The sequence below is a fragment of the Marmota monax genome, unplaced genomic scaffold (assembly GCF_021218885.2).
Source record: "Marmota monax isolate L192 unplaced genomic scaffold, Marmota_monax_Labrador192_F-V1.1 WCK01_AAM20220418_F8-fsc00001, whole genome shotgun sequence".
In the NCBI taxonomy this organism is placed as follows: Eukaryota; Metazoa; Chordata; class Mammalia; order Rodentia; family Sciuridae; genus Marmota; species Marmota monax.
The window spans coordinates 51,412,438-51,438,510 of NW_026693777.1; the positions used below are offsets into that span (position 1 = coordinate 51,412,438).

A 26,073-nucleotide genomic window follows, 5' to 3' on the forward strand; every position below is an offset into this window, starting at 1 on the left:
TATGGAAGATCAATTTAGCTGAGAAGGGCATGAGGTCACTGTTAAGGGAGCTAATTAGACTTTAAGACCTAGGTGAGCAAGTACTTGATAGTGCCTTTGCCAGGTATGGGCCATAAAAGCAATTTGTTATAAGACAAAGCAGATCGACAAAATTGTAAACATAATACAAACATGGACAGATCTCTGTTAAGGGACAGAGGGAAAAATTGTGCAGAAAAACATTCATGTTTTTTAATGGACAAGGCAAGTACATATGAGCAGATGTTCATGTTTGCTTGTATTTATATAAAGAAACTCTGGAATAGTACATAAGAAACTAATAAAAGTAGTTGGGGGAAAAAGGAGATTGGGTGAATGGACTATTTATTCTCTAAAATACTTACTGTCTCTGAATCTTTGACTTCTCATCTGTGGATTGGAGAATATAATTCTATTTGTTTTTTTAAGTTTAATAAGAAAGCTAACCAAAATATTGAAAACATCTTGCCAAGTAGTAAGCACAGAGGAGAAACAATGAACATTTGTTTATTTCTCTTACTTCAGATTATTACTGTAACCATCTAACTCAGGAGTCAATGGACTATGCCCTGCTGGCCAAATACCACCCTCTACATAGTTTTATAAATGAAGTTTTATTGGAACATATCCACACTTATTCCCCTATGTGTATTTGGCTGCTTTGGGCCATAATAGCAGAGTTGAGTCTTTGCAGCAATGACCACATGACCCCACAAAGCTTTAAACATTTACTCTCTGGTCCTTTACCAAAAAAAAAAAAAAATTTTCAAAAATCTGCTGACCCCAGGTTTAACTACTCCTGGTCCTCCCCTATACAGTTCTCCAAGCACAGGATGATGAATCTTCCTGAGATGGAACCCTCCCACAGATTCAATGGCCAATCTCTGCTCAGTTATGCTTTCTCTTGTTTCTTTGCAAAGGTCTCCCAAAAGCTGCCACAATCAATCATCATCGATTATGGTATGGAACTGGCCTTTCTACCGTGTCTGGGTTTAGGGCAGATGATGTCATCTATACCACTCTGCCCTTGTACCACAGTTCTGCACTTATGATTGGCTTGCACGGATGTATCCTGGCCGGTAAGCTTTTTCTCTCAACAAGGTGTCAAAGGCCTGTACACATTCATATTTGGCTACTTTCCTATCTGCTAGGAATGGCGTTTATTTCTGTATTGATAACAAGTCTATTTGGCTCACACATCACAAGCAAGTATTTTCTCATGTCTGCCTATCTACAAAGTGTATCAAAGCAGAAATTCCTTTTTGATGTTCTATGCCCTTAAGTGTTAAGACACTAGGTTCTTAGGTCTATAAATAATAATCCTATGTCATTTCCAACTTCAAAATCTGCAGGTTGATCTCTCAGCACCGGATGTCACCTTCTTCCCTAGTCATCCCCATTCTTCTTTATTCTTCTCTATTCCCACAGTTCCTCAGCTCTAGTCAGAATACCTGGCTTTTCATATCTTTCCTTTCCTTCTCCAACTTCACTATTCAAATGGGAGTTTCCTTTCTCTCTCCCTCCAGTAAGATTTATACCGCTTTTATAGATGAAGATTGAGACTAACTTAATTTTTTCATCCACATGACAGTTCATTTTAAATAAAATACTGTTATTTTAAATGAGATATATAGTAACATAAATGCACACACATATACATGCACACACACATATGTATGTATGTTATAGATTAAATGTTTGTATCCACCACCATCCCCAAAATTCATAGGTTTTGAAATCCCAGATTCCAGTATCATCATATTAGAAGGTGGGACCTTGGGAATATTAGAAGGTGGGACCTTGGGAAGTCATTAGGTCATGAATGTGGAGTTTTCATTTGTGGGATCAGTGGCCTGGTAAGAAGAGATGGGAGAGAGTTTCCTTTCTGTCTTTGCTTTCCCTCCTTATGGAGATGATGGCCATCCCCAAATCCAAAAGAGTGCCCTTACTAGACACTAGATTTGCTGATACCTGTATCTTGAACTTCTCAACCTCCAGAAATAAAAAAATAAATAAACTGTTTAAGCCACCTAATCTATGGTAATTTGTTATAACAGCTTGAACTAAGACTGCCCAAGCCTTTTCTTCTTTCCCTCATTCACCAGCTCATCAGCTTACAAAGCATTTAGCCCAGTATCACTACCTGCCTTCATAGCAAAAAATGATACTCCAGGAGTATTGTTGGACCTTCAAGAACATCAGAATGATTCTGAGGCTCCCAGACAAATCAATCATTTGGGCAACATACATACATACTACCACCAATTTAATGGCTTTAAACAATAGATTTGTTGTCTTACTGTTCTGGGGGTCAGAAATTCTATAATCAAGAAAATATAATGCTACTGTCATTCAGTACATGGGTGATCTGCTTCAGTATTTATGTAACACACCTCCAGTAACATTTCCTATGTTTTAATATCTTTTTTTAAATAGAGAAGATGGGGCTTCAAATCACTTGAAGTTATGCTGGGCTTTCAGTTTATGCTTTTTTCAACCCTTGACCCTTAGGAGAATTAATCTTTTCCTCTATGTTTCTCTTGATTATTTATTTATTTATTTATTTATTTATTTATTTATTTATTTATTTATTTTGTGGTGCTGGAGAATGCACCCAGGGCCTCGTGTAGTCTAGGCAAACTACTTTACCATTGAGCTACATCCCCAGCCCTGCACATTGACTTTTATTAGAAAGACTTGTAAATATCTTCTCCCTTGTAGATTGGAGCTCCCATAGAATAAAACTATGTCTGGTTCATTTTTTGCATTGAGTATACTAGGTATTTAACCCTTGTTTATAAATCTAATTCATTTAAAAATTTTTAACCTTTCAAAAATGACAAAACTAAATATAATTGGAAAGATTATCTGTAGCATTCCTGTGTTGACACTTTCTGTGCCTTCTCTGTAGGTGCTACTTTGGCTTTGCGAACCAAATTTTCAGCCAGCCAGTTTTGGGATGATTGCAGAAAATACAATGCAACCGTCATCCAGTACATCGGTGAACTGCTTCGGTATTTATGCAACACACCTCCGGTAACATTTCCCATGTTTTAATATCTTTTTTAAACAGAGAAGAGGGGAGTTCAAATCACTTGAGGTTATGCTGGGCTTCAGCTGATCCATCTATATCAGTTTTCAATTTAGACTACAGTCGTTTCTCATAATAAGTGCTTGACACCACACCTATCCTAAAAAGGAGTCTTAGTAGATGGCAGGTACTGTTTATTTTATTGTGATTCTATTGCCTTCCCTGTTACAATCCACTTAGTATATCTGCCTCTTCTCTTTCTGCTTATGAAAAGCCAGTGTCAAAGCCCAGCTCAAATGATATCACTTCTGTTAAATCTATTCAATTCACTTCAGCCCAAGGCATTACCCTTCCCCTACATAATTTTATTTCTACATCTTGTGGTTTTCATTGCAGGTGTGTGTCTTTGTGCCTCCCATCCTTCCTAGACTGTAACTTTTAGATAGCAGGGGCCATATCTTGTCTCCTTGCCCTCTCTTATGTCAAAGGCATAGAGAAAACTTTTACTTAACTACTGTTTAATGAATAAATCCCCAGATGGCTTTGAAATTAACCCACCAGGCCTATCACCAAGCTTGGAGGCAATGCCTCAAGGGCCTTGGATCTACCCTGTTTGCAATGTCCTGCTGTCTTGATGGGGTTGTTCACAAGAGCCCCTCCTGCTCAGTCCCTTGGCTCTCATCAGAGATCTGGTGGCCACCTTGGGACCAAATCAGGGTTTCTCAACAGTGGCCCTGCTGACATTTTGGGCATATTAACTCTTTGCTATGTGGATTTAATCTGTAAACTATAGGACTTTTAGCAGCAACTTTGGCCTTTACCCACTAAACACCAATAGTAACCTCCCCTCCACTGCAAGACATGATAACCAGAATGTCTCCAGACACTTCCAAATGTCCCCAGGCAGACAAATTTGACCCTGAACTAGAACTAGATTATATGATAAAAACACCAGATTCTAATCCTTTAATCTATTAAGTCAGCATAAAACAAACTCAGAAGATCACTGAGTTGATAAATTGCTATTGGTAAACACCCACATTATGTTCAATGTCTATGCCAGCTGCTATGTGACAGAGAAAGAAATAGAAGAGGCTCTTCCCCAGTTCTCTCCCCTGGTCTCCTTTAGCCTCTGCCCAGATGTCAGTTCATCAGGGAGGCCACTCCTACTAATAATTAAGCATGTCACCCACCCCACCTCTCCTTCTTGTTACTGCTTTTTGTGGTACTTATCTCTCCCAACTTAATACAAGTTTATGTGATTGTTTTGCCAATTAATGAAAAATATATCACCCACCTATGACTGTCCAACTTGTTACTGCTTCTCATGGCCCTCATCACTCCCGTCACAGTATAGGTTTATATGATTATTATCTATCTCCCCCCATTAACAAAAGTTCCACACAAGTGCAGTCTCAGTCTGCTACCAGAACCCAAATACCAGTCACAGCACATCACAAGCAATAACAAATTTTGCTGAATGTACTTCTAAATTCTTGCCTGGAAACATGTATAATTGAGTTGGGGGATGTACTGTATTTCCCCCAAAGTGTTAACACATTGTAGCCTGATACTTTGGCATATTCAACAGATTCATGAAGGTCATAATAAGCTGGGGTAGGACCTTTTCCATATTTATTTCTATTAATGTCATTATCTAATTTTTTTCACATTAACATTCTACCTTGTTCTCAAGATTGATTGAATGCTTGTCTATCAAAACCCAGAAATCCACACAAAGCCCTTCTGTTTGGCTTTTCTTCTCTGCCATAAAGGCACCAGCTTGTCAATTAGAAGTCTCCTGGGGAAGCAAGTGTTGTTCCTATTGGTTTTAACAGAAGCTTCCTTTGGACTGGAGGAAAATAAACATGTTTGGGTGTAGCTGTCTTCACACACGCTTCCATCTTATCTCCTATCCCTGCACCCATTCTTGGTACTGGAGATTGAACCCAGGGACACCTTAGCATACAGTTACATCACCAACCCTTTTGTTAATTTTGAGAGAGTCTGTAAATTGCTGAGGCTGGCTTGAAATTTCAATCCTCCTACTTCAGCCTCCAGAGTAGCTGGAATTACAGTCGTGTGCCTCAATGCCCAGCTCTTTTTTCTTAATGTTGTCTCAAATGCTTTTAAAAAAGAAGAAGAAGAAGTTTGATCGGGATTTTATGCCTTCTTCAAAATATATCATGATTTAAGGTACATAATCTGTGGATGATCTCTAATCTAAAACTAGATCTGGAGTTTCTGCTAGCTGTTGCTTCTCAACCCCTGTGTTCTACTTGTCTGAAAAAAAAAAAATACCTGTAAGAATTATAAGAAATGTTATATCAAAAAAAAAGTCCTTTTAAAAATATTTTTAAATCATGGGTCATCATAGAAATTCCAGATTTTGTGGATTAAAGGGGAGCTTTAATCAAATTGTATCAAAATGACTTTTTGAACAAAAGTGGATAAAAGCTAGAACTAATAGTGGAAAGCTTTAGATCAATGTAATCAAGAACTTTTTCTTCCTTAGAGCCACTTAAAAGAACAGGCTGCTCCTGGTGGGTTAATGCCACACACAAACCCCAAGCCCTGAGTATCAGGGTGGCAGGTCCTGCCTAGCTGAGCCACTAAACCAAATGACTCCATCCACAAACATGGCACAGATTCTCAAGAGAATTTGGGGCCAGCACTGGGAGGTGGAAGCTGCTATCTATGCCTCTCCTCCCTCTTCTTAACCACATTCATAGTTCCCCTGGCAGAGCAGAGCTCTTCAGGTCAGTGGTTCAGATTTGGCTCCAGACACTTAAAGTGGTGCATATGAGCACGGACTGTGACACAGTAGACCTGTATCCTGACTCTGCTATTTGAGCAGGACAGTCGCCCCCCCCCCCTAAGTACCAGCTTCCCATCAGCTAGTAGGGGAAATAATGGTACCAACCACATATGGAGTCTATGAAGACAAAATGAGATAATGTACTTAAAGCACATACCAAAGTGCCTGTCTCCTAGTAAATGTTCAATAAATGGTAGCCATTATTGCCATTATCATCATTTTCCATGCCTGATAGTATGTAGCTTGAAATAACACATTCATTGAATCAATCAGTGAAAATTCTGCCCCATATACACAGAGGAAAAAATAAAAGAAGACATTCAAACTAGTCAGTTCATCTCTCTCATTTGCGGTTGAATAAGGGTTGAATAGCAAAGCTGTTGACTTAAGTGATTTTTATGGTTCAATATTTTACTTCATTTCTCATTTTGTTATATTTGATCCTTTTCTTCCAAAGCACTCATTTATAATGAAAGATCATTCTGGTTCTTTGCTTGCCATAATGCAGTTATCAGCTCCCATTTTGTTTGTGTAGTTGCCTAAAAACAATGTCATTAGGAAAAACTATTTATTGGAACAAGATATCACGAAAGCTAAGTGTTTCTCTTCTACAATTAGGAACTAAACTACAGCAAGGGGCATAAAAAAGGTTGTGTGCCACCTACTGGTATAGAGACCAGTGGAAAGGAGGAGAAAGAGGAGGGAAAGGAGTCCAGAAAAGAGTTCCAGGAACCACAAGTAAAAGTCATGCTATTTGGAAGAAGAAATTAAATGAACCAGAGCTCTGGCAGAGCTGAGTAGACTCAATTTACCTTCCTAGTGTTGTCTGCCTTCCCTCCAAAATGAGATAAACTCTGGTCCCTTCCAGCCAGAGATACTGTCTCTGAATCACCTGCATTCTGGTAGAATGGAGGGAGGGGTATGTAGTAACACAGAATGGGGAGTGACCAATTTGATGGAGGGATAGCCCGAAGAAAGTTGACAGAGGCCAGCCAGGAGAAAGAGGGAAGCAGAGGAGAATCAAGAAGCTTTGCCAGAGGTGAGTTCTAAAGGGTACAGAGAAGTTCTCCAGCCACACAAGGAAAGAAGGGCTTCTGGTTATCTGGAACAGCTCATGAAGCTGTGGAATAAAGGTCCTGCTGTGTCGGGAGCTGCAAGCAGAGTGATAGGAGGTTGGCTGAGGGCTGTCCCAGGTGGAAAGGGCTTTCCTATGCTGAGACTTAGGTGTGGACATGAGAAATTGTGATTGAAGGACCTTAGGTGAAGGGTGACATGGGAGATGGTGTTTTAGACAGTCTTGTAGACTGCAGTAGGGAAAATACACTTGAGCTCTTGGGTAAAGCAAAGAGGTAAAGCCTCATCCAGGTAGAAATATAGCACAGTAGGTATTAAGAACATGGCCTCTGGAATCTTCTAAAATGGTGAAGACGCTTCATCTCATGGAAGTCAATCAAAAAATATGAAGACCAGAAAAAGACACAGCTCCATCATGTTAGAAGCTAAGAGATATCACAACCATGAAGTACATAGTACAGAAAACCTAGAGATGGAGGTGACTGATACAGTAAGACTGAGGAAGGTGAAATGTAACAGGAAAGTACCATGATTAAATTGAAGATTACCAACGACTGAGAGAGAGAGAGAATTCTCTAAGAAAATCAATTGTAGACAGTGGCACTGCAAGCAGGAATAAAAAGGGAAGGTGCCTTCAGAATTCTAAATAAAAGTTATTACCCATCTAGAATTTTATATCCAGCCAGATTATCAATCAGGTATACCATAAGAATATTTTCAGACATTCAAAGTTTCAACAACAACAGCAAACTTACATTTTTATACCCTCCTTCAGGAAGTTAGGAGAGAACATGTTTCATCTAAACAAGAGAGTTAAAACAGAGAAAGACACAAGATCCCAGAAGAGAGGCAAAGGAGACCCCCAGTCCTAGAGAGCAACCAATCCAGCCTATAGCAGAAGGATTAAGGGAAGCCTAATGGAAGGAAGGAAATCATGTCATCTGATAGATTTCCTCAGGAGGAAAACTGTGTTTAGAGGGTGCTGAAGAATGAGGAAAGAAATAGAAACAGAATATGAAGCAAATGGGCAGAGAGGCAATTAATTCCAGGGAAAATATAAATGAGTTTAAGAATTTTTTCATGTTTCTTATTTGGTTCATCAGTAGTATGTTATGAGCAAAATAATGTGAATGCTGAATATTGATTTAACCAAACTTTGTGATACTGGAAAAAAAATAGGAGAGAAAACAGGAGAGAGCATATCCTCATCTAGCACAATAGGAAATTTAATAGTGAGGAATCAAGAGGTAACAATACAAGCATTTAATTTAGAAATATGGAGCTTAGAAGAGTTAAAAGTTATCTACCTCTGATGAGGGGCAAAGGACAGATGGAATACAGCATTCTTCATTTAAGGATCTTTGAGTAGTATATTTAAACTATGCATACCACTCTTTATTTTTTTCCTCTTTATTTTCCTTTTTATTTTCCCTTCTTTTTTCATTTTTAACCAAAGAAAGAGCACTCTCTGAAGTCACTTAGATTTGGATCTGAGTCTTGGGTATCTATTTTGCTATCTTTGTGAGCTTGGAATCATAACTATAAATTTCCCAAAGCTCCATCTCCTCAATTGTAATAGGAGGCAATACTTTATAACCTATCATATTCTGGTAGAATTTTTTTTAAGAAATGTAAATAAGATAATACACATAGAAAAGCCCTCAATAAAAATTTTTTGCTTACTTTAATTGCCTATGTTCCTTCCTGAACAACCTGTCCTCTCACCCTTCATAAGTCATTAAATTCAGGGTGGACTGAAGTCCCTAAGTGTGTTTGCATGTTGCACCTCAGCTGCAATGTGGAATAGAAAGTCTGATTCTCACTAAAGAAAATGAGCAGGTGACCTTTGACCTAGAGGAGCAGCTTTGGTGATAGAGAACCACTGTACCCTGTGGGAAAGGAGAACTCGAGACACATTCCATTCAGCCACTGGTGAGTGGAAACTAGGTGACAGCCAGACATCTTAGAATGTTCCAGTATCTCCCCCTTGTATCACCAGTGCTTCCAGGCTAGAGCCTTAATCTCTTCTACTAGTATAATAAGATCCCTCAGTTGTTTGATGCAAACCAAGCCTGAGGTATTGTGATTAGCTACCTGCCACCCACAGGTGACAGCTGCACCTGTGAGGCTGGCCAGCTTCCAACATACCCAGGGCACCTGCACCACCTCCTGCACCCTCAGCCCTGCCCTTGTGCCAATGTCCCAGCCGCCAGCTATTGAACAGGAAAATTGAGGGTTTCCTGGTGGAGGTTATTTATTTTACTACAGGGATTATGCTGTATGCAAAGCACAGGTCCAAGGCCCTCTGGGCAATACAAAGATAGAGTTGAACTCAACGGAAGTTACCATCTAGTGACAGGGATAGATGATCACCCTTCATCAGATAAGGAAACAAGCTAAGTGTTTGAGAGAACTTTTTGTGGGCTGCATGTGTAATAAGTAAGGTTTGCATTGATGAGAAGGCTAATTTGGAACTTCTCACACAGGCCTGGAGCAGGTAAGCACCCAGGTCAGGTGGTTATTTTTTAAGTGAAAATAAGCATTCTTCAACCATCTGGAATTTTCCCCCCTTGGAATGAGAGTGAGGGAGAATGGCAGGGGTGAGGGATCTCTGTAAAGCCAAAAATTCTTACTGAGAATAATAGCATCTTGTGCTCAGGGTGACCCTATAGTTCATTATCCAAATGGGAACATAAGAGTGAAAGACACCAAGCACACCAGAACAACAGGCATAAGCCAGAACTGGCCCTGGCAAACAGACATGTGAGGTCCCTCCTTACAGGTACTAGGTAATTATAAAGGGAACAGATGTCGTGACCTATGGTCCTGAGGAACTGCTGAAGAGAATAGATTCCTGTGCAATCAGAACACTGAGAACTCCTGCAGGTTCAAACTCATCTCAGGTGACTCTCCTGAACACTGTAGTTGAGATCCACTGGCATGAGGACCCTGTTTTCTCTTTGCACATGTCCTCCTCAGAAAAAATACTCAGGCTCATTTTTTTTCCCAGTTAAACCAGTATGTAGCCATCTCTTCGGCTAGGACTCCTGAAAATGCTCTGCTACCTAAATTTTGACCAACCAGCTACTTAAAAATCAAATGCATGTTTACTTTTTTCCCAGCCCCTTTAGCTCCTTTGGTGTGGAGCCAATTCAAAGTTTGTTTTGGTTTGGCTTTTAACTGCCATATCAAAGTCCCTCCCCTTATATCTGCCAGCTTCTTTCTTCAAACAGTTCTTTTTTTTTATTGGTTGTTCAAAACATTACAAAGCTCATGACATATCATCTTTCATACATTTGATTCAAGTGGGTTATTCAAACAGTTCTTTACAAAGAGTAATTCTTATTCCAATATCCCTTCACGGCAACTTCACAGTGTAGGAGATAATGTAGAAAATACAGAAAACACTCTGATCTAAGTGATTGCTGTTCTGCCCAATAAATTACCATTAGACTTGAGATGAGATTCCCAGTTACCTAGCACTTTAGCCTGATTCATTCTGTTTTCTGTTCAAATAACTGAGTAACAGAATTTACAAATTAAATGTATAATTATTTATTTTTTTTAAAAAAAATATTTTGTTTTAGTTGTCGTTGAACACAATACCTTTATTTTATTTTTATGTGGTGCTGAGGATCGAAACCAGTGCCCCGCACATGCCAGGCAAGCACTCTACCGCTGAGCCACAACCCCAGCCCTAATTATTTATTTACCTGTCTCTTCCACTAAGCTGTGATCTCCTGGAGAGCATAAATTACCTTATTAATATAAACTACATCAAAACTACCATTGATTTGGACACATCTGTAGGGTCCTCGTAAATGACTGGTGAAATGGAAGGCAGCCGGTCCTCACCCCACCTCTCTTGTTCTCATAAACTCCTCTTTCAGTTCTTACGCTCAAAATAGCTTTTCCTTTGTGATTTTTATTAATAGCAAAGCATCTTCCTCCCAAGCCACCTAAGCAACTGGGAGCCAGCTTCCTCCTTCTCTTTCTCTTCCCATCCCATTGGGACAGTCTCACTGTCTTGGTTCAGCTCTAACTGGTCTTGTGACCTTTGGGTGTACCTGTTACATGTAAATGTGAACTAGATTATTCTCTCCTGTTCCTTCTAGACTCTTTGATGGCTTTGTAGAAAATCAATATCTATCTATCTATCTATCTATCTATCTATCTACCTATTTCCCTGCCACCACTGAGACCCCACCTCCCTGAACTGTTTTCTAGGTTTACTCTTCACCACCAAGCAGAAGAAACATTACCCAGGGTCCTGCTGGTGTTAGAATGCATCTACTCTGACAGATCTTTCCCATGGAGCCCCTCCCTTCTGGAAATTCACTGATCTTCATCAGCCCATGAAGGAAACTATTAACACATTATTCTAACTTTACATTGAATGAAATGTTGGCATCATCTGGCTCTGTCCAATTGCCTCATCTTTCCCCTTAAAAATCAAAACAGGGAAAATCCAAATCTTTTGGTTATTAAATCAAAGTTGTATCAATCAGACCATAATGATTGTGTTAGAGACAGAAGGAATATTGTCTGTGGGTGGCAGAAAAGGCATAGAATTTGTGACTAATGTAAATATGTAATAAAATAAAGACAACTATTAGTGTAAATTAAATATATAAAAAAAATAAAGGCAATTATTAATATATTAAGTACAGATTCCAGAGATGGTTCAGTTTGTCTCCTTCTTCTCCCTCTATCACAGAAACCAAATGATCGTGATCATAAAGTGAGAATGGCCCTGGGAAATGGCTTACGAGGAGATGTGTGGAAAGAATTTGTCAAGAGATTTGGGGACATTCATGTTTATGAGTTCTATGCTTCCACTGAAGGCAATATTGGATTTATGAATTATCCAAGAAAAATCGGTGCTGTTGGGAGAGCAAACTGCCTACAAAGAGTTAAGTACATTGAAAAATGAGAGCACATGTAGTTGATTCCCAGAACACAGAGGCTTTTTAAAAGTCAAGTCATGATGACGTTATTATTAGAAGTTCATGCTGCAATTAGAGCTGTGTCCATCTGTATCACCAAGAGAAGTTTTGCTCATTCTCTGTGCTAATGATCTCAAAAAATTCATCTCAATCTAAACCATCTCAGTTTCTGTTAATATCAACCCATTATTTTTTTGCCATCTGCAACTTATTGAAGCCTTCCTTCCTTTGTTTACGTGTGCATGGCAAAGCATCTGACAGTTGCCAGTTCCATAACTTTATTATACACTGAAATATAATATTTCCCCTCAGTTGTGCTCTACTTTACAAGCTCTTTACATGTATAGGTGCAGGGCCCAGAACTTGCATTTTGGAGCTAGTTGTTCTGAGATGGGGCCGAGTTGCTTTTTAAAAGATATGCAGGGTTAAGACTGACTTATTTGACCTTCCGGAGCACAGGGATGCATCCCAGTTCTAGAATCTAGGAAACATTGCATCTACCTAATAATTCTACCAGAAAAATATTTTTTATTTTTAAGCCTGCTCACAGAGGTAGCAATCCCTGTTCTCCCTCAGCTGTTTCATTGCCTGGGATCTCTGGACAATTTATCTGTCTTTTTGTGCCCAAATATTCTGTCTACTACATGGCCCACTCTGCTGCAAAATTTGAGGAATACTTCATGAATGCAGAGCCTCCTTTGGCTTGAATAGTCACTTTTGTCATTATGTCTCTAGACACCCATCCTGCCTGGCCATAAGACAGCCACACCAGAAGTCTCAGGCAACCTTTATTCCCCAGACACCAGCACAGTACACAGGACAGTGGTTCATATGCATGAGAAGTTCAGCTCTGAACTGCAAAACCCAGCACCACTATATGCCAGCTGAGTGACCTGGGGCAAGTCACTTACATTTCTTAGGCTTCAACCTCATCATCCTAAAACAAAGATTTAAAATAGTAATCAGGCATGGTGGAACACACCTCTAATCCCAGTGACTCAGGAGGCTGAGGCAGGAGCATCACAAGTTTGAGGCTATCCTCAGCAATCTAGTGAGGCCTTAAGCAACTTAGCAAGACCTTGTGTCAAAATAAAAAGTAAAGAGAACTGGGGATGTAGCTCAGTGGTAAAGAGCCCCTGAGTTCAGTCCCCAGTACTAAGAAAGTAAAATAAAAAGAGCAAACACTGGGCTCAATACCTAACCTGTACTCAGTGTTAATAAGGATTGTTGAAAGGATTAAACCAAATACTTTATGAAAAAGCCCTTAGAAGCCAATGCCTATTGTATAATAGACTTGGATAATTGTAGCTGTAATGATCATTGCCATTGCATTTTTTATATACTGGCCTGAGCTCAAGGCATTACCCAGTTCAAGAGGCCTCTCTGACAATGGCAGCCAAACCCACACCTGCAGGAGAACCCTGCAAGGTTCTCCCTGTCCTCCATACCTGCACCATCCAATATAATAACCACTAGTTACTAGTTATTAAATTTTAAATTATATAAATAACGTTTTTAATTCAGTTCTTCATTCACACTGTCAAGAGCTCAATAGTCACATGTGGTTAGTGACTACCACACTGAGCAGGGGAGATTGAGAACATTCTCATTGTCACAGAAAATTCTACTAGACTTCCATTGGGCAGCAATGCTACAGATTGAGAATGGAAATCCTACTGCCCACTGGAAGCATTGATGATTGGGTCAGTGTTTTCCAGTTAGCACCAATCCAACCTGGACCAGCCAAAACCCTGTAGACTAAGGTTACATGCAGTTTAGAAAAAGGGGGCCAGCAAGTTATTGATGTTGGTATTGTTGATGCTCAGAAAGAGTAGTTACATAGAAGCTTTGTTTTCTACCAAACCTCCTTAGAAGCTGCTGCCATACATTGCTAGTTCTTTGCTTTCTCATCCATTGATTGCCATGTGTTATAAACAAAACCACTTTTTAAAAACTAAAAAGAGAAACAATATACCCCTGCAATTGATATGGAAGAACTGTTAGCATCCACAAATTCTTTACATTCTTGCAAATAATGGTAAGATTTACATTTGTTGACCACAGATGCCACCTGTTGTTTGTTTGTTTGTTTTTGAGAGCATAATGAGCAAATACTTATTTTAATTACTCCTATCTGAAGGTACTTATTTATGGAGAACAGCAAGGCATTTTTTCAGTAAATTCACATTATTTTCACAACTATGTTTTGGAGTTGCTCTTGGTGTGTCAGCAGATATGTCATCAATCTACCTTATCAGTGCTTTATATCTTTCTGCAATATTGAAGCCAATGGCACACAACAACTTGCATAGACAGATAGGACAATCATCAGCTTCCTCCAAGTGGTTGGAGTCTTGCATTAGGCATATGAGCCACCCGCAGTGTCACAGTCCAAATATGTGTTCAATCTCATGGGTTAAAGTCTTACAGGAATAGAGCAGCAAAACACTAGTGATTCCCTGAATAAAGTAGTTATCAAAAATGGAAGAGTCATTGGAAGATTATTTTTTGGAGCTCCTTCACTGTGCCTTCATAGTGGGAGCTATAGAAAAAACTGCCATATCTAGTGAAGCTGAATATTTCCACACCATCTGTCAAAGAAGCCTATCCAAAGACAAAATTCCAGGAGTCTCTTGGGTAAAGATCAATCATTGTTATTCTCACAACACAAAAGGCATCTTCAGATTTCATCTTTTTTAAGAACTTCAGGATATGCCCTGCATGAATTTGTAAATTGCGTGATCATTCACTCTAAAAGAACACCACGTTGCAGAAACAGAAACCAGTTCTAGGAGTTTTATAGTCAAACCATAGAAAAATGCTTCACAGTAGCCCTTGAGACATTTAATACATTCTTCACTAAAAACTTGGTGTTTCCTAGAGATCCATTGGACAGAATATAAATACTATGCATCTCTGGAGAGGGTATCTTTCTATAAGGATTACTGAAAAACCATTCAATGTCTTGGGAAGCCTCAGGTTAGGAGGTGATCCAATCTGATTGTGAATGCAAAGTAATAGGTCTGAAGAGATCACTGGTTTGCTGGAAGGCTTCGTTCATTTGTTGCTGTTCCTTAGCATCTAATTTCTCATACTGTGACACAAGCATTGGGTTCTTAGAGATGAGAACTGTTTTTAGTGTCTGTTCAGAGTGACATAATACTTGCATAATGACAGGTCTCATCTATTCACATCAAGTTCCTATGTAGAGCTTTCATCCTTCCCTTTATAAAGGAATTGAAGTTTTTACCTTACAAGGACAGGCATGTCCAGAAGGTGCTATGGAGGGTACCTTCACCCCAACAGGCCTTACCACTGCCCGCCACCACCTGTATTTTTTAATGAAGTTATCTGCTCCAACTAAAGCATGTGATTGATTACTGTATCCCATAAACTTGGATATAAATTTGAAATGGACACAATAATCATGGCTAACAATTATATCCAAATACTGCCATATTTGTGATTATCCATTAGTAGGGAAAATAATATACTTAGTATTGCTCTTACTGAATTATTTAAATTTAAATTCTTATCTCATTAAAAAAAACTGTTAAGTGTGATAGAATTTTAATTTTATGGTCAAGGGCATGAAATAATTTTAGCTTTGATTTTTGAATATTTTGTAGAACATGCCCCTGAAAATGTGAAAAATCTAATGATAGCATATTAATATAAGGTTATATAAGATTTTTAAAACCCACTTGTGATATGTCCACCAAAAGATATGTAAAAGAATGTTCATAACAGCTTAATTTATAATAGCCCAAACTAGAAACAGTCCAAATACCCATTAACAGGAGAATAGACAAATTGCTATATATTTATAGAGGGAAAATTTCATGACAATAATAAATGAACTACTTTGGATAGGGATATAGTTCAGTAGTAGAGCAGTTGCCTAGCATGCATTAGGCCCTAGGTTCAATCCCGAGCCTTATAAAAACTAATAATGATAATAATTAATAAACCACTAATAAGAACACAAACATGGATGGATAAATATTCAGAGATATACTGAATGAAAGAAGCAGACATAAAGGCATACATACACTTCACTCATTTGAGATTTAAAACTAATTGATGGTGATAAAAGTCACAATAGTGGCTGACTTCATGGAAAGGACCAGGAGCAAATGTTTTAAGTGAAATGAGAATGTTTAGTATCTTAATGTAGGTAGTAACTACATGGCCATACACAAAAACAAAATTTCACTGAGCTGTACACTTACCATATGTGTACTTCATGTACTTTATATAATGAAGTATATAAAAACTGTAACAGAATTTGAACTCAAGATGATATTTTTTAATTTTGTTAGAAAGTCATAACTTATGAACTGATTAAATATGACGTGGAGAAAGACGAACCTGTCCGTGATGGAAATGGATATTGCATCAAAGTTCCCAAAGGTACAGTGAATATTTTGTTCATATATCCTGTGACTTTTCTTATCACAGGATTTTTAAGACTAATGCATTATTTCCAGATGGTTTAATTACTCCCAAAAATAGTTATAGGAATTAGCTTCTGCTTCAAATTTCCAGGCGCTAATTTGCCATTACGTGTAACATAATTATGGTTTTAAGGCTAGCTTAACAACTTCTTGCTTATAAGGTAAGTGTTTTGTGGAAAGGAATATGTAATTATGGTTTCAAGGCTACAGTTAACTTCAGGTGGTCTTGTGTAGTTATGTGCATAAATCATTATCAGTACAAGATCAGCATTAAACTAATTTCAAGTGTGTATTAATATGTGTATATGTAGTATACATGCATATGCATGTACATGATGTATATGAACGTGTGTATGAAAATGGCACTTTCTGCAGCCAGCTTATTAACAGTGGGTTCTATGGCATCAGTCTTAAGAGAAATTGAAAATAAAATTTGCTTATCTCTAGCACACAAAATAACAACTTTCTTCTGTCTTAGGTGAGGTTGGACTCCTGATTTGCAAAATTACACAACTTACACCATTTAATGGCTATGCTGGAGGAAAGACTCAGACAGAGAAGAAAAAACTGAGAGATGTCTTTAAGAAAGGAGACCTTTATTTCAACACTGGAGATCTCTTAATGATTGATCATGAAAATTTCGTCTACTTCCATGACAGAGTGGGAGACACATTCCGGTTGGTTTTTCTGCATTATTGAGCCTAAATTGAACACAGGCACAGTTTGGTTTATTCCTAAATTGGAATCACATTCCAGTTGGGTTATGCTGCTTCATTTCCTCTTGTCTCTGATATATCATTTCAACCTCTAGTATGCCCAGAGAATAAAAGGCAAAATACATGAAGTGTAGCTCTGTAATGCCCATTTAACTTGACTGAGCAACACTAGATAATCAAATGAGGTAGGAAAGCTGTGTCTGATTTTTGGAGGTTAAAGCCCGTCCAACTACTCTCATTTGTCCTGTATTATTAGGACAGCCGGGAATTTCCACAATGTTCCCAGTCATGGGGCTTTTCTTCCTGCCAAAATCAAATGCAAATTAATGTGGAATTGATCTGGCTGAATCGGAAGTGAGAGGTGCAGAGCCCATCCTCCTCCTCTTCTTCCCTTTTTCTCCCTCCCTAACGAAATGGCTTCCATTGGAACCCCAAAGTCAGCAAAAGGAACTTTGAAAGTCATTCTAATAGACCATGAAGTTAATCCCCAACATTAACCCAGTCGGAAAGAAGCCTTCCCTCTAACATAGGCTTCTTTTCTTTGGGAACTCCCTGACAACAGGCAGGCCCTGTGTCTGTTGGCCACCCCACAGCACTGAGCCTAGTGCCAGACACACATAACTTTTGATATAAATGAATGAGGAGGTAATGGAAGTCATCTGACAACAGTAGAATGAGCATGGTTGAATGAGAACCAAGCTCCCAGGGTCACTTCCGCTGCTGGTCAGTAGCGGAAGTGGTCTGCTTTACCTCAGTTCTTTTCACCCATTTCATGAGTGTCCTGATGATTCTTGAGATTTCTTCCTTCCCCAATATTCCACAACTCAAGATCCAAATTATTATTTAATGCCACCTTCATATTACTAAGAAGATACATCTAAGAGACCTAGAGAATTTTTATGCAAAACAAAGTTCAACTCTTTATTAAGTGAAAAATAGCACTTGGTGAGCCTTAATATGATAATCTCCCTGTAACAAAAGTATGATATTTTTCCCTTTTTCGTGCTGCCTTGAGACCTTGAAATACAAATATAAGTTCTATGAAATAGAAATTCACTAATTGAATTAAATAGCAACTTAAGTTGGTAAATGAGGAAAGTGAGAGGTCTAAACACAGCAAAAAAACAGTTGAGATTTGTTTCTGATTTCCAGGGCCTTTCTTAGCCACGGTTGTATTTTAACCTTAGAATGCCATTCGTTGTCAAGTTTTACTTGACAAGACTAAAATCCCACACATCTTTAGCTTTACCTTTTATACCTTTACCTTTTATTCCTCAAGCAGAATGCCATGACTAATTTGGGGAGTAGAGGGAATCAAGATGGGGAAGATGAGACCACCACCCCAAAGAGGTCAGAAGGAAGCACCTGCTCTCTGCATTTGCAACCTGGGCCAGAAAGCACCAGTGACCTCTGCTAACTGGCCTTTTCTTCCAGGTGGAAAGGGGAAAATGTGGCCACCACGGAAGTTGCTGACATAGTAGGACTGGTTGATTTTGTCCAAGAAGTGAATATTTATGGAGTGCCTGTGCCAGGTATGTACAAGATATTATACATCTGAACCTCAGCTCCTGCAGGTACTGAATATAAATTTAACCTCAAGGCAGTTTGTCAATACCTTCTCCTTCCAGCTGGAGAATTTAACAACTCGATGTCAGTCACCAGGGTATAAGGAGCTTTGTGTTCCCTAGTAACAGGAAACTCAGTATATCTAAGCTGGCTTCCACTGTTTCTGCCCTCTCAGGCAAGCAAAGTCTCCCAAATGCAGTGCTCCATGCTGTGTCTGGCACTCTTCCAGAAAAGATGTGTCAAGTTTGTGAGAGCTGGGAAATGGTGAATGAGGCAGTACAAATAAGAGCAACTACCGTTGCTAAAAAGAAAACCTGGGAAGGAACTGATTTTATTCAGATTCTTTTTTTTAAAGCAGGTCCCTGACCCTAACCCAGCTCACTGAGTTTCATAATCATCACAGACCACATCTGCAGATCTGCTTCTGCCCGCAGTGTGGAAAGAGACAAGGTCTAACCTTAAGTCCTGGCTCCAATACCTGCTGGCTATTTGACCTCAGGCAAGTCACTAAAATTAGGGATAATACTTGCCCTGCAGTTGAGATTGTCAGGAGAATTAATTTTATTTCATAAATACTAAACATGTATTTATCAAATTTATACATGAGGATATTCATGAGAATAAATTATTTGAATTATAGATGTCAGAGAGGAGTGAAACTTCCAAACCATTACCCAAATATAACATGCTAGTTCCCTGAGAATTCAGTATTTGGGATTCTCACCCATGTGTTCAAAATGGAAATCCAAAAGTTCCTCTTTCCTGAGCTGTGACAGTTTCACGTGACCTTGTGCTGTCCTTTTATTTTTTGAAGAATGTTTGATAATCTCTCTTGCCTGTTTCTCTATGACCCTCTGATACTAACTCAGTGGGAAATATGGCCACATGTCAGGGCACAGAGTAGGAGAGGGTACAGAATGCTCCTTGTGTTGGTCCCAAGGAGAATGCACCAGACTCCAAACTGAACTAATATAACACTAGGGTCCAAGTCATGGTTGTCAACTGTCCTGCCATACCAGGGTCTTCTTGTAAATCCCTCTTAGAAGGTCATATGTGCTTCTAAATGCTGGATTTTAAGAAGGTAACACAAACAAGAAGTCAAGAAAATCTGAAAAATGGAACAGAAGGACCTAGCCCAGTGTTCCTCAAAGTGGGATCCCCAGACCAGCCATATCTGTATCACCTGGGAACTTGTTTAAAATGAAGTTTCTCAGGCTGGGGTTGTAGCTCAGTGGTAGTGTGCTTGTCTAGCACGTGTGAGGCCCTGGGTTTCATCCCTAGCACCACATAAAGATAAATAAATAAAATAAAGGTATTGTGTCCATCTACAACTTAAAAAAAATATTTTTTTAAATGAAGTTTCTTGGGTATCATGAAAATCAAAGGGAGATCAATAGAGTAGAGGAAAGGGATCAGGGGGAAGAGGAAGGGAAGGAAAGGAGGAAATACAGTAGAATGATACTGACCAAATTATATTGTTATATTGTGTGCATGTACAAATAGGCAACAACAAATTCCACCATTATTACAACTATAATGTACTAATAAAAAATATGGAAAATCTTAAATGCAAAAATAAATAAATAAAAATACAGTTTCTCAGGCCCATCCCAGTCCTGCTACATCAAAACTTGTAAGATGGGGACCAGGAAGCTGTTTTCACAAACCCTCCGGTGATTCTTAAAAATACTAAAGTCTAATTTGGAAGTGATGAAAATGTTCTAGAACTAGATTCTGGTGGTGACTGTATAACATTTTGGCTGCACTAAGTACCATTGAATTGTACACTTTTGAATTATAAAAATGATGGATTTTATGGTATGGGTTTTAATTTAAAAAAAAAAAAAAAAAAAAAAAAACACCAAAATCTAAGAAGCACTGAAGCCCAATAATTCCCAAAATTTGGTCAATTATCAAAATTATCTAGAAAACTTCAAAACCTAGACCTAATGGGTCATAACCTCTGGGGTTTGGAATGTGAAATCTGGTGATGTCTTTTTTTAATTCCCAAATAAGTCTAACAAGCAGTTAGACTTGGGGATCATGGATATAAAACAAGGAAGAGGAGGTTAACGGAATTCAAATAATTGGAAGAATAGTCTGGTAGAACAAGGTATTCTGTATTGCCCCAGTGATCAGAACCAAAACTAATGGGTTGAAATTATTAGAAGAAAACTTTGGCCTGAGAACTCTCCTGTAACTAGAGAGACCAAAAATTAAGTGGGCTTTTCTCCTGTTCCACCAGCTAGGGCATGATGTAAAGGGAGGTTGATTGTCTACCTGGGATCCTAGTATCATTCTTGCAGCAGTGAAAAATTAGAGATGAACTCTGAAGTCCCTCCCAACTTTCAGATTCTGGATTATCGTTGCCACTCTTGCTACCACCTGGCCTCCTATCCATAAGAAGGCAGTTCCATCCCCGCCTGGATATGCAGTAGGCCCATGAAAGTAAGGCACCACAGTCCACCGTGATTGATCCTCAGCACAGACCTCACAGATCTCAGCTTAGCACCAGGAGAGAACTTCCAGGTTTGGGCCTAGACTGGAGATGACTTTTTCCTGAGTTTCACACCAGAATTGTTCAACTACTCTCTAGAACTTTCCATTCACAACTTAACTTTCTGAAACTGTTGCCAGGTGACATTAGTATTGCACAGGGGAAGAGGCTAGGGCTACAATCTTCTCCAGAAATGTTCAGAGTCAAAGTGGTAAGATAATGGGTTTTATTCAAAACCAGTTTTGAAGGAAAAGAGAAGAAACTTCCACCTTTTGTCTATTTCTTATGTAGGCAGGTAGTTGAATCCAGGCAGTCAGGATCCAGACAGGGTCCCTGAGCTAGGCTGCTAGTAACACAATGACAAAACGATGTATATCTTCACTGTCCAGGATAGCAGCCAATAGCCACCACGTAGCTACTGAGCACTTGAAACATGGCTAGTACAACTGAGAAACTGCATTTTTTATTTTACTTAATTATACTTAAAATTTAGTTTTATAGCCACATTCGAACAAAGGCTACCACATTAGACAGTGCAGTTCTAGAGAACGCCTAGCCAGAACTGATCTTTAAATTTAGCCCATAGCTGCTGTAGACTGGAACCTTCTTCCTGGAGCTGAGCTAACCCCAAACCAAGCTGTGTGAATCAGGACAAGAGGTTTGAGACCCAACAGTCGCATCTGCCCCTTGTCCAGCTTTGCTTTGTCACTGCCAAAACAGGGAATAAGGAGCTAGTTGATGCAGATTTCTGTTGCGTCAGCCCTTGCCTTCATTCTAAAAGAAACTTATTGGAGACATTTGAGATTGCTGAGGCAGGTGCCAGGGATCCCTAAAGAAAGAGGGTCTGGTGCCCCACCACTCTTCTTTAGATGAAAGGCAAACCAAATGAGGTGACATTTCCTTTATTGGTTTGTTTGGGGGACATTTTGTTTCGTTTGAGTTTTGGTTTTTGTTTTTTTTTTTTTTTAAATCTTCTTTAGAGCCATAGGTAAACATACAATCACCATGGGAGAGATTTCAAAAGCTGGGGCCCAGGTGATCCAGATCGGCTCCTTCCCAGTCTCTGATTACAGCTAAGTAGTTCAGGGAAGTGGACCTGGACTCCCACTGGGTCTACTGGATCGTGTAGAAGATGTATTAATACCTAATTACCACTGTCCTCACAAGAAAACAATGGTAATTGTTCTGAGCTCCTCTCCACTAACAGCCCTGCTGTTAGGATCTGTTTTCTCTGTGGTGTTGCACAGCCTCTTGAGGCTGGTGGGCATGAATGGGAGGGCACCAAACAGCTCACCTCCTCACCTGCCTTCACCCTCCTGTCCTGCAACTTCTCTGAGGTGCAGACAGCAAAGCTATTAGGAACCTTGATTAAATAAAAAAGTCTCCAAGGTGTATTTGTGCCTGGAGGTGCAACTAAAGAACAACCTAAGCTCACTGATTCATGCTGGTAGAGCAACGACTTGTCACTAGAATCCAAAAACAACTTTTTTTCACCACAAGTTTGACCTGTGTCCCACTGAGATATCTCTGTGTTGGCTGCCAAGGAGGACAAAGGTTACAAGCATAGGATCTGAAGCCAGCCTGCCTGGATTCAGTTTCTAACCCTGGTTAGTATTTGCATTGTGATCTTGATCAAGTCTCTTAATGGCTTTAAGTCGCAACTTCTTTATCTGTAAAATGGAGATAACATCGGTACTCCTTCATAAGGTTGTTATAAGAGTTAAATGAGAGAATTTGTAATATATATCTGCTAAAAATTCAACCAATGCAGAGCTATTAGGAGTCTTACTATGAGTAATAGTGTATTCACCTGAGAAAAATTTGCACATATATTTGAAGTAAAAATTCCAACTATACAAAAGTAATCCATGCTATACTATGGGCTCAGTGCATAGCTCCGTGAACTAACGAAGTTTCACAAGTGAAATAAACAGCTACAACACCTCTAATGTTTTCTCACCTCATATCTAGGTCATGAGGGTCGAATTGGCATGGCCTCCATCAAGATGAAAGAAAACCATGAATTTGATGGAAAGAAACTCTTTCAGCACGTTGCGGATTACCTGCCTAGTTATGCAAGGCCTCGGTTTCTGAGAATACAGGTGAGACATCTTACCAGGTTCAATTATCTTCTCTCTTAGAGACCCCTGTCTATTAGGGAACAACTCCCCTTCTCCCTGGAGTGACCACATTTGCCAAATTTGCCTTGCCTTTTCCAGAAAGTTTGAAAAGAAGTTCAACAAGGAAGCAAAATATCCAAAAATGTAGCTAGCAGAAATCCAATCCTAATCCCTTTCTCCCTGAAATGACAAGGAGACTATTCAACAATAGACTTGGCAAAAAAAAAAAACTCAAAGTCTGTGTAGCTGAGGTATGACAGGCATTTTAAATAGAAATTCTCTATTTAATAGAAATGTTGTTTTCAATTTTAAAGAATACAAAAATATACAAAAATCCTACCCCATAGGGAAAAATTTAATTAGGCATCATTAGCCAGTTGGAACTACCAAACTTGACAACCCTGCTAGAGGGATTTTTTTTTTCCTTTCTAAAACTTAATCCTTTTATTTGGTTCAACACTCTTGCTTTCAGACTTTAAGCTCTGTGATTCTATAACCAAAGGCTTGAGAAAAAAAAGTCTTAAGGTTCTAGATATTGGTGAGTGTATGGTTTATTTCTATTGATGTATATTCATTAAACACTGACATTTAATTTGCAACCAGATGGTAAAGAGATGTCAACATGAAATATCTTCAGAGATCTCAATTAACATTGAAGGAAGTGTTCCCTCTAACAAACAGATGCAGACAACAGAGCTCCCTGTGTGTAAATGATCCCTCCTCCCACTCCCACTGTCAGCCCAGACAGTGTGTGTGTGTGTGGGGGGGGGGGGGGGTTGCCAGAAGCCTTACCAACCACCAGGCACGACCCTCTGCTCAAAAATCTAGTTACAGGTATCTCACCATTGGCAGCCTTTCCTGAAAACAGACCAAATGGATATCACTTCTCAGCTCTCACCTGAGCCATAAATGCCAATGATTTGCAAGTCCCCCTGCCCCACCTCTACTCCTCACCCTGCTCCCTAATCTATTGCAAAACACAACGCAATGTGGATTGTTTGATCTTTTTCAGGATACCATTGAGATCACTGGAACTTTTAAACACCGCAAAGTAACTCTCATGGAGGAGGGCTTTAATCCCACAGTCATCAAAGATGCCTTATATTTCTTGGATGACACAGCAAAAACATATATCCCTATGACAGAGGACATTTACAAAGCCATAAATGATAAAACTCTGAAAATCTGAATATCCCCAGAAGGATAACTCACATTTCCAGAAAGAAACTGAATGGACTTAATACAGCCACTCAAAATAATCCATCCTTAATTTGATTGAAGATTATGAGATGCAATTTTTTTTAGGAATTATTCACATCAGTAAGGGAACAGTTATTGTTGTTTTAATTACACCTGAACCTTTGTAAGTGAAAAGATTTAGAAACAATTATTTTTTCAACGTGTACCTACTGTTTGTATTTGTAAACTGAGCTCATTGGAGGGACAGCCTTATTTTTTTTTAAATATATAATAAAATAGACGAACACCAGCACACGAAATGACACTGTCTCTTGAGTTCTTTGCTGACTTTATTCTAAATGCAGCTGTGTCACTTACTCCAAAACCTGAAAGCCTCACTGGTAACTTGTCACAGGTGTCCAAGTAATGGCATTCTAAATTTAAAAAGATGGCAGAGGACAGGGAAGACCCACAATGAACAATCCAACAGAAATCCAACTCCAGTGTAAGGAAACCAGCTCTCCCCACCCATAAACACCCTGGTCACTGTGTACAAACAGCATTATACCACAGTGGCAATGCCATCCATAGTCCTTAAAGAAGCCTAAGTCTATTGTATCAGAGTCCTATACATGAAAAGGGTTCAGTAAATATTTTGTAGCTACATTGAGGGTGGTGAGCTCACATGTCTTCAGGATTCACATAATGTAGATGAGAGAAGCAGCTCAGGAATGAATGTGGCAAACATGAACAGCTACTACTCAGCTTCAGTCAGCTGATTATTGGCATGCAAGAATGCTGGGATTGTCTAATTATTTGGAAAACAGAAATCCAGATTTATATGCAATCTCTCAACTTCTAAAACATGAAGTCTCAACATTTTGAAACTTCCATGCATCTCAAATATAATGTTTCTGTGAGCCAGGTAAGTCCCAACTCTCTGAGAAACACTCCACTGCACACACTCGCACATGCTGCATGCAGTTGGAACTCTGTCCCATGCTTCCAGGTGGGAACTGGTTCCACTCCACAGTCTCCTGCCTGCTCAAGGGCCTGGGGCCTTTGGGTAAGGTACAGGATGGTTTGGGACCTTCTGAGGAACTTTTTCAGAAAACTCTTTCTCCTTCCATTCAGCTGCCTCCCTTCCTGAGTAGCACTTCTTGCTCTCCACAGTGATCAATAGCAACCATTTCAGAAGCAGATCCTGGGTGGAGATACTTAAGACACATTCTTACCTAGAGCTTATCCTAAACCACAGGATCATCACAGTCACTGACCTTAGTCCCCATCCAGAAAATGAGACCCAAGTTCACCCCAGCATCCCTAGAAGCAGTCAAGATTCCTTCCTTCAGACATCCTCAAATGACCAAGATCTGACAAGGTGTCCCAGTTCTCCCCAAGCTTAGTCCCCATAAAGCCCTAGGCAAACACGCCTGGGATCCTCAATGATATATAATGAGGAAGGCCACCACCCTCACCTCCGATACAGTACTAGAAATATTGTATACAATCAATACCTCTCTAATAGTCTCTCTACTCTTTTAAAAAGTGACTTCTATGAAGACTTATAACCAGAATCCCTGCCCCCACTTACTAAGCCTAATAATAAACATTTCCTTAGTACTTAATCTACATGAGGGATTTGAGGATG

At 39.3% G+C, this 26,073-nt stretch overlaps 1 protein-coding gene and 1 pseudogene across 1 annotated transcript in view; one reads left to right on the forward strand and one right to left on the reverse strand.

Moving 5' to 3' along the window:
• Positions 1–24,742, forward strand: part of Slc27a2 (solute carrier family 27 member 2) — a 36,937-nt gene extending 12,195 nt beyond the window's left edge. Inside the window, exons 3-10 of the mRNA XM_046460876.2 lie at positions 939–1,097; positions 2,930–3,054; positions 11,659–11,853; positions 16,210–16,300; positions 16,823–17,021; positions 18,495–18,592; positions 23,095–23,225; positions 24,256–24,742. Of these exons, the coding sequence (XP_046316832.1) occupies positions 939–1,097; positions 2,930–3,054; positions 11,659–11,853; positions 16,210–16,300; positions 16,823–17,021; positions 18,495–18,592; positions 23,095–23,225; positions 24,256–24,432 (1,175 nt within the window). The 3' untranslated portion in view covers positions 24,433–24,742. The remainder of the gene's footprint in view (positions 1–938; positions 1,098–2,929; positions 3,055–11,658; positions 11,854–16,209; positions 16,301–16,822; positions 17,022–18,494; positions 18,593–23,094; positions 23,226–24,255) is intronic.
• On the reverse strand, positions 14,032–15,056 carry LOC124104432 (archaemetzincin-2-like; annotated as a pseudogene).
• Positions 24,743–26,073: the final 1,331 nt, after the last annotated feature.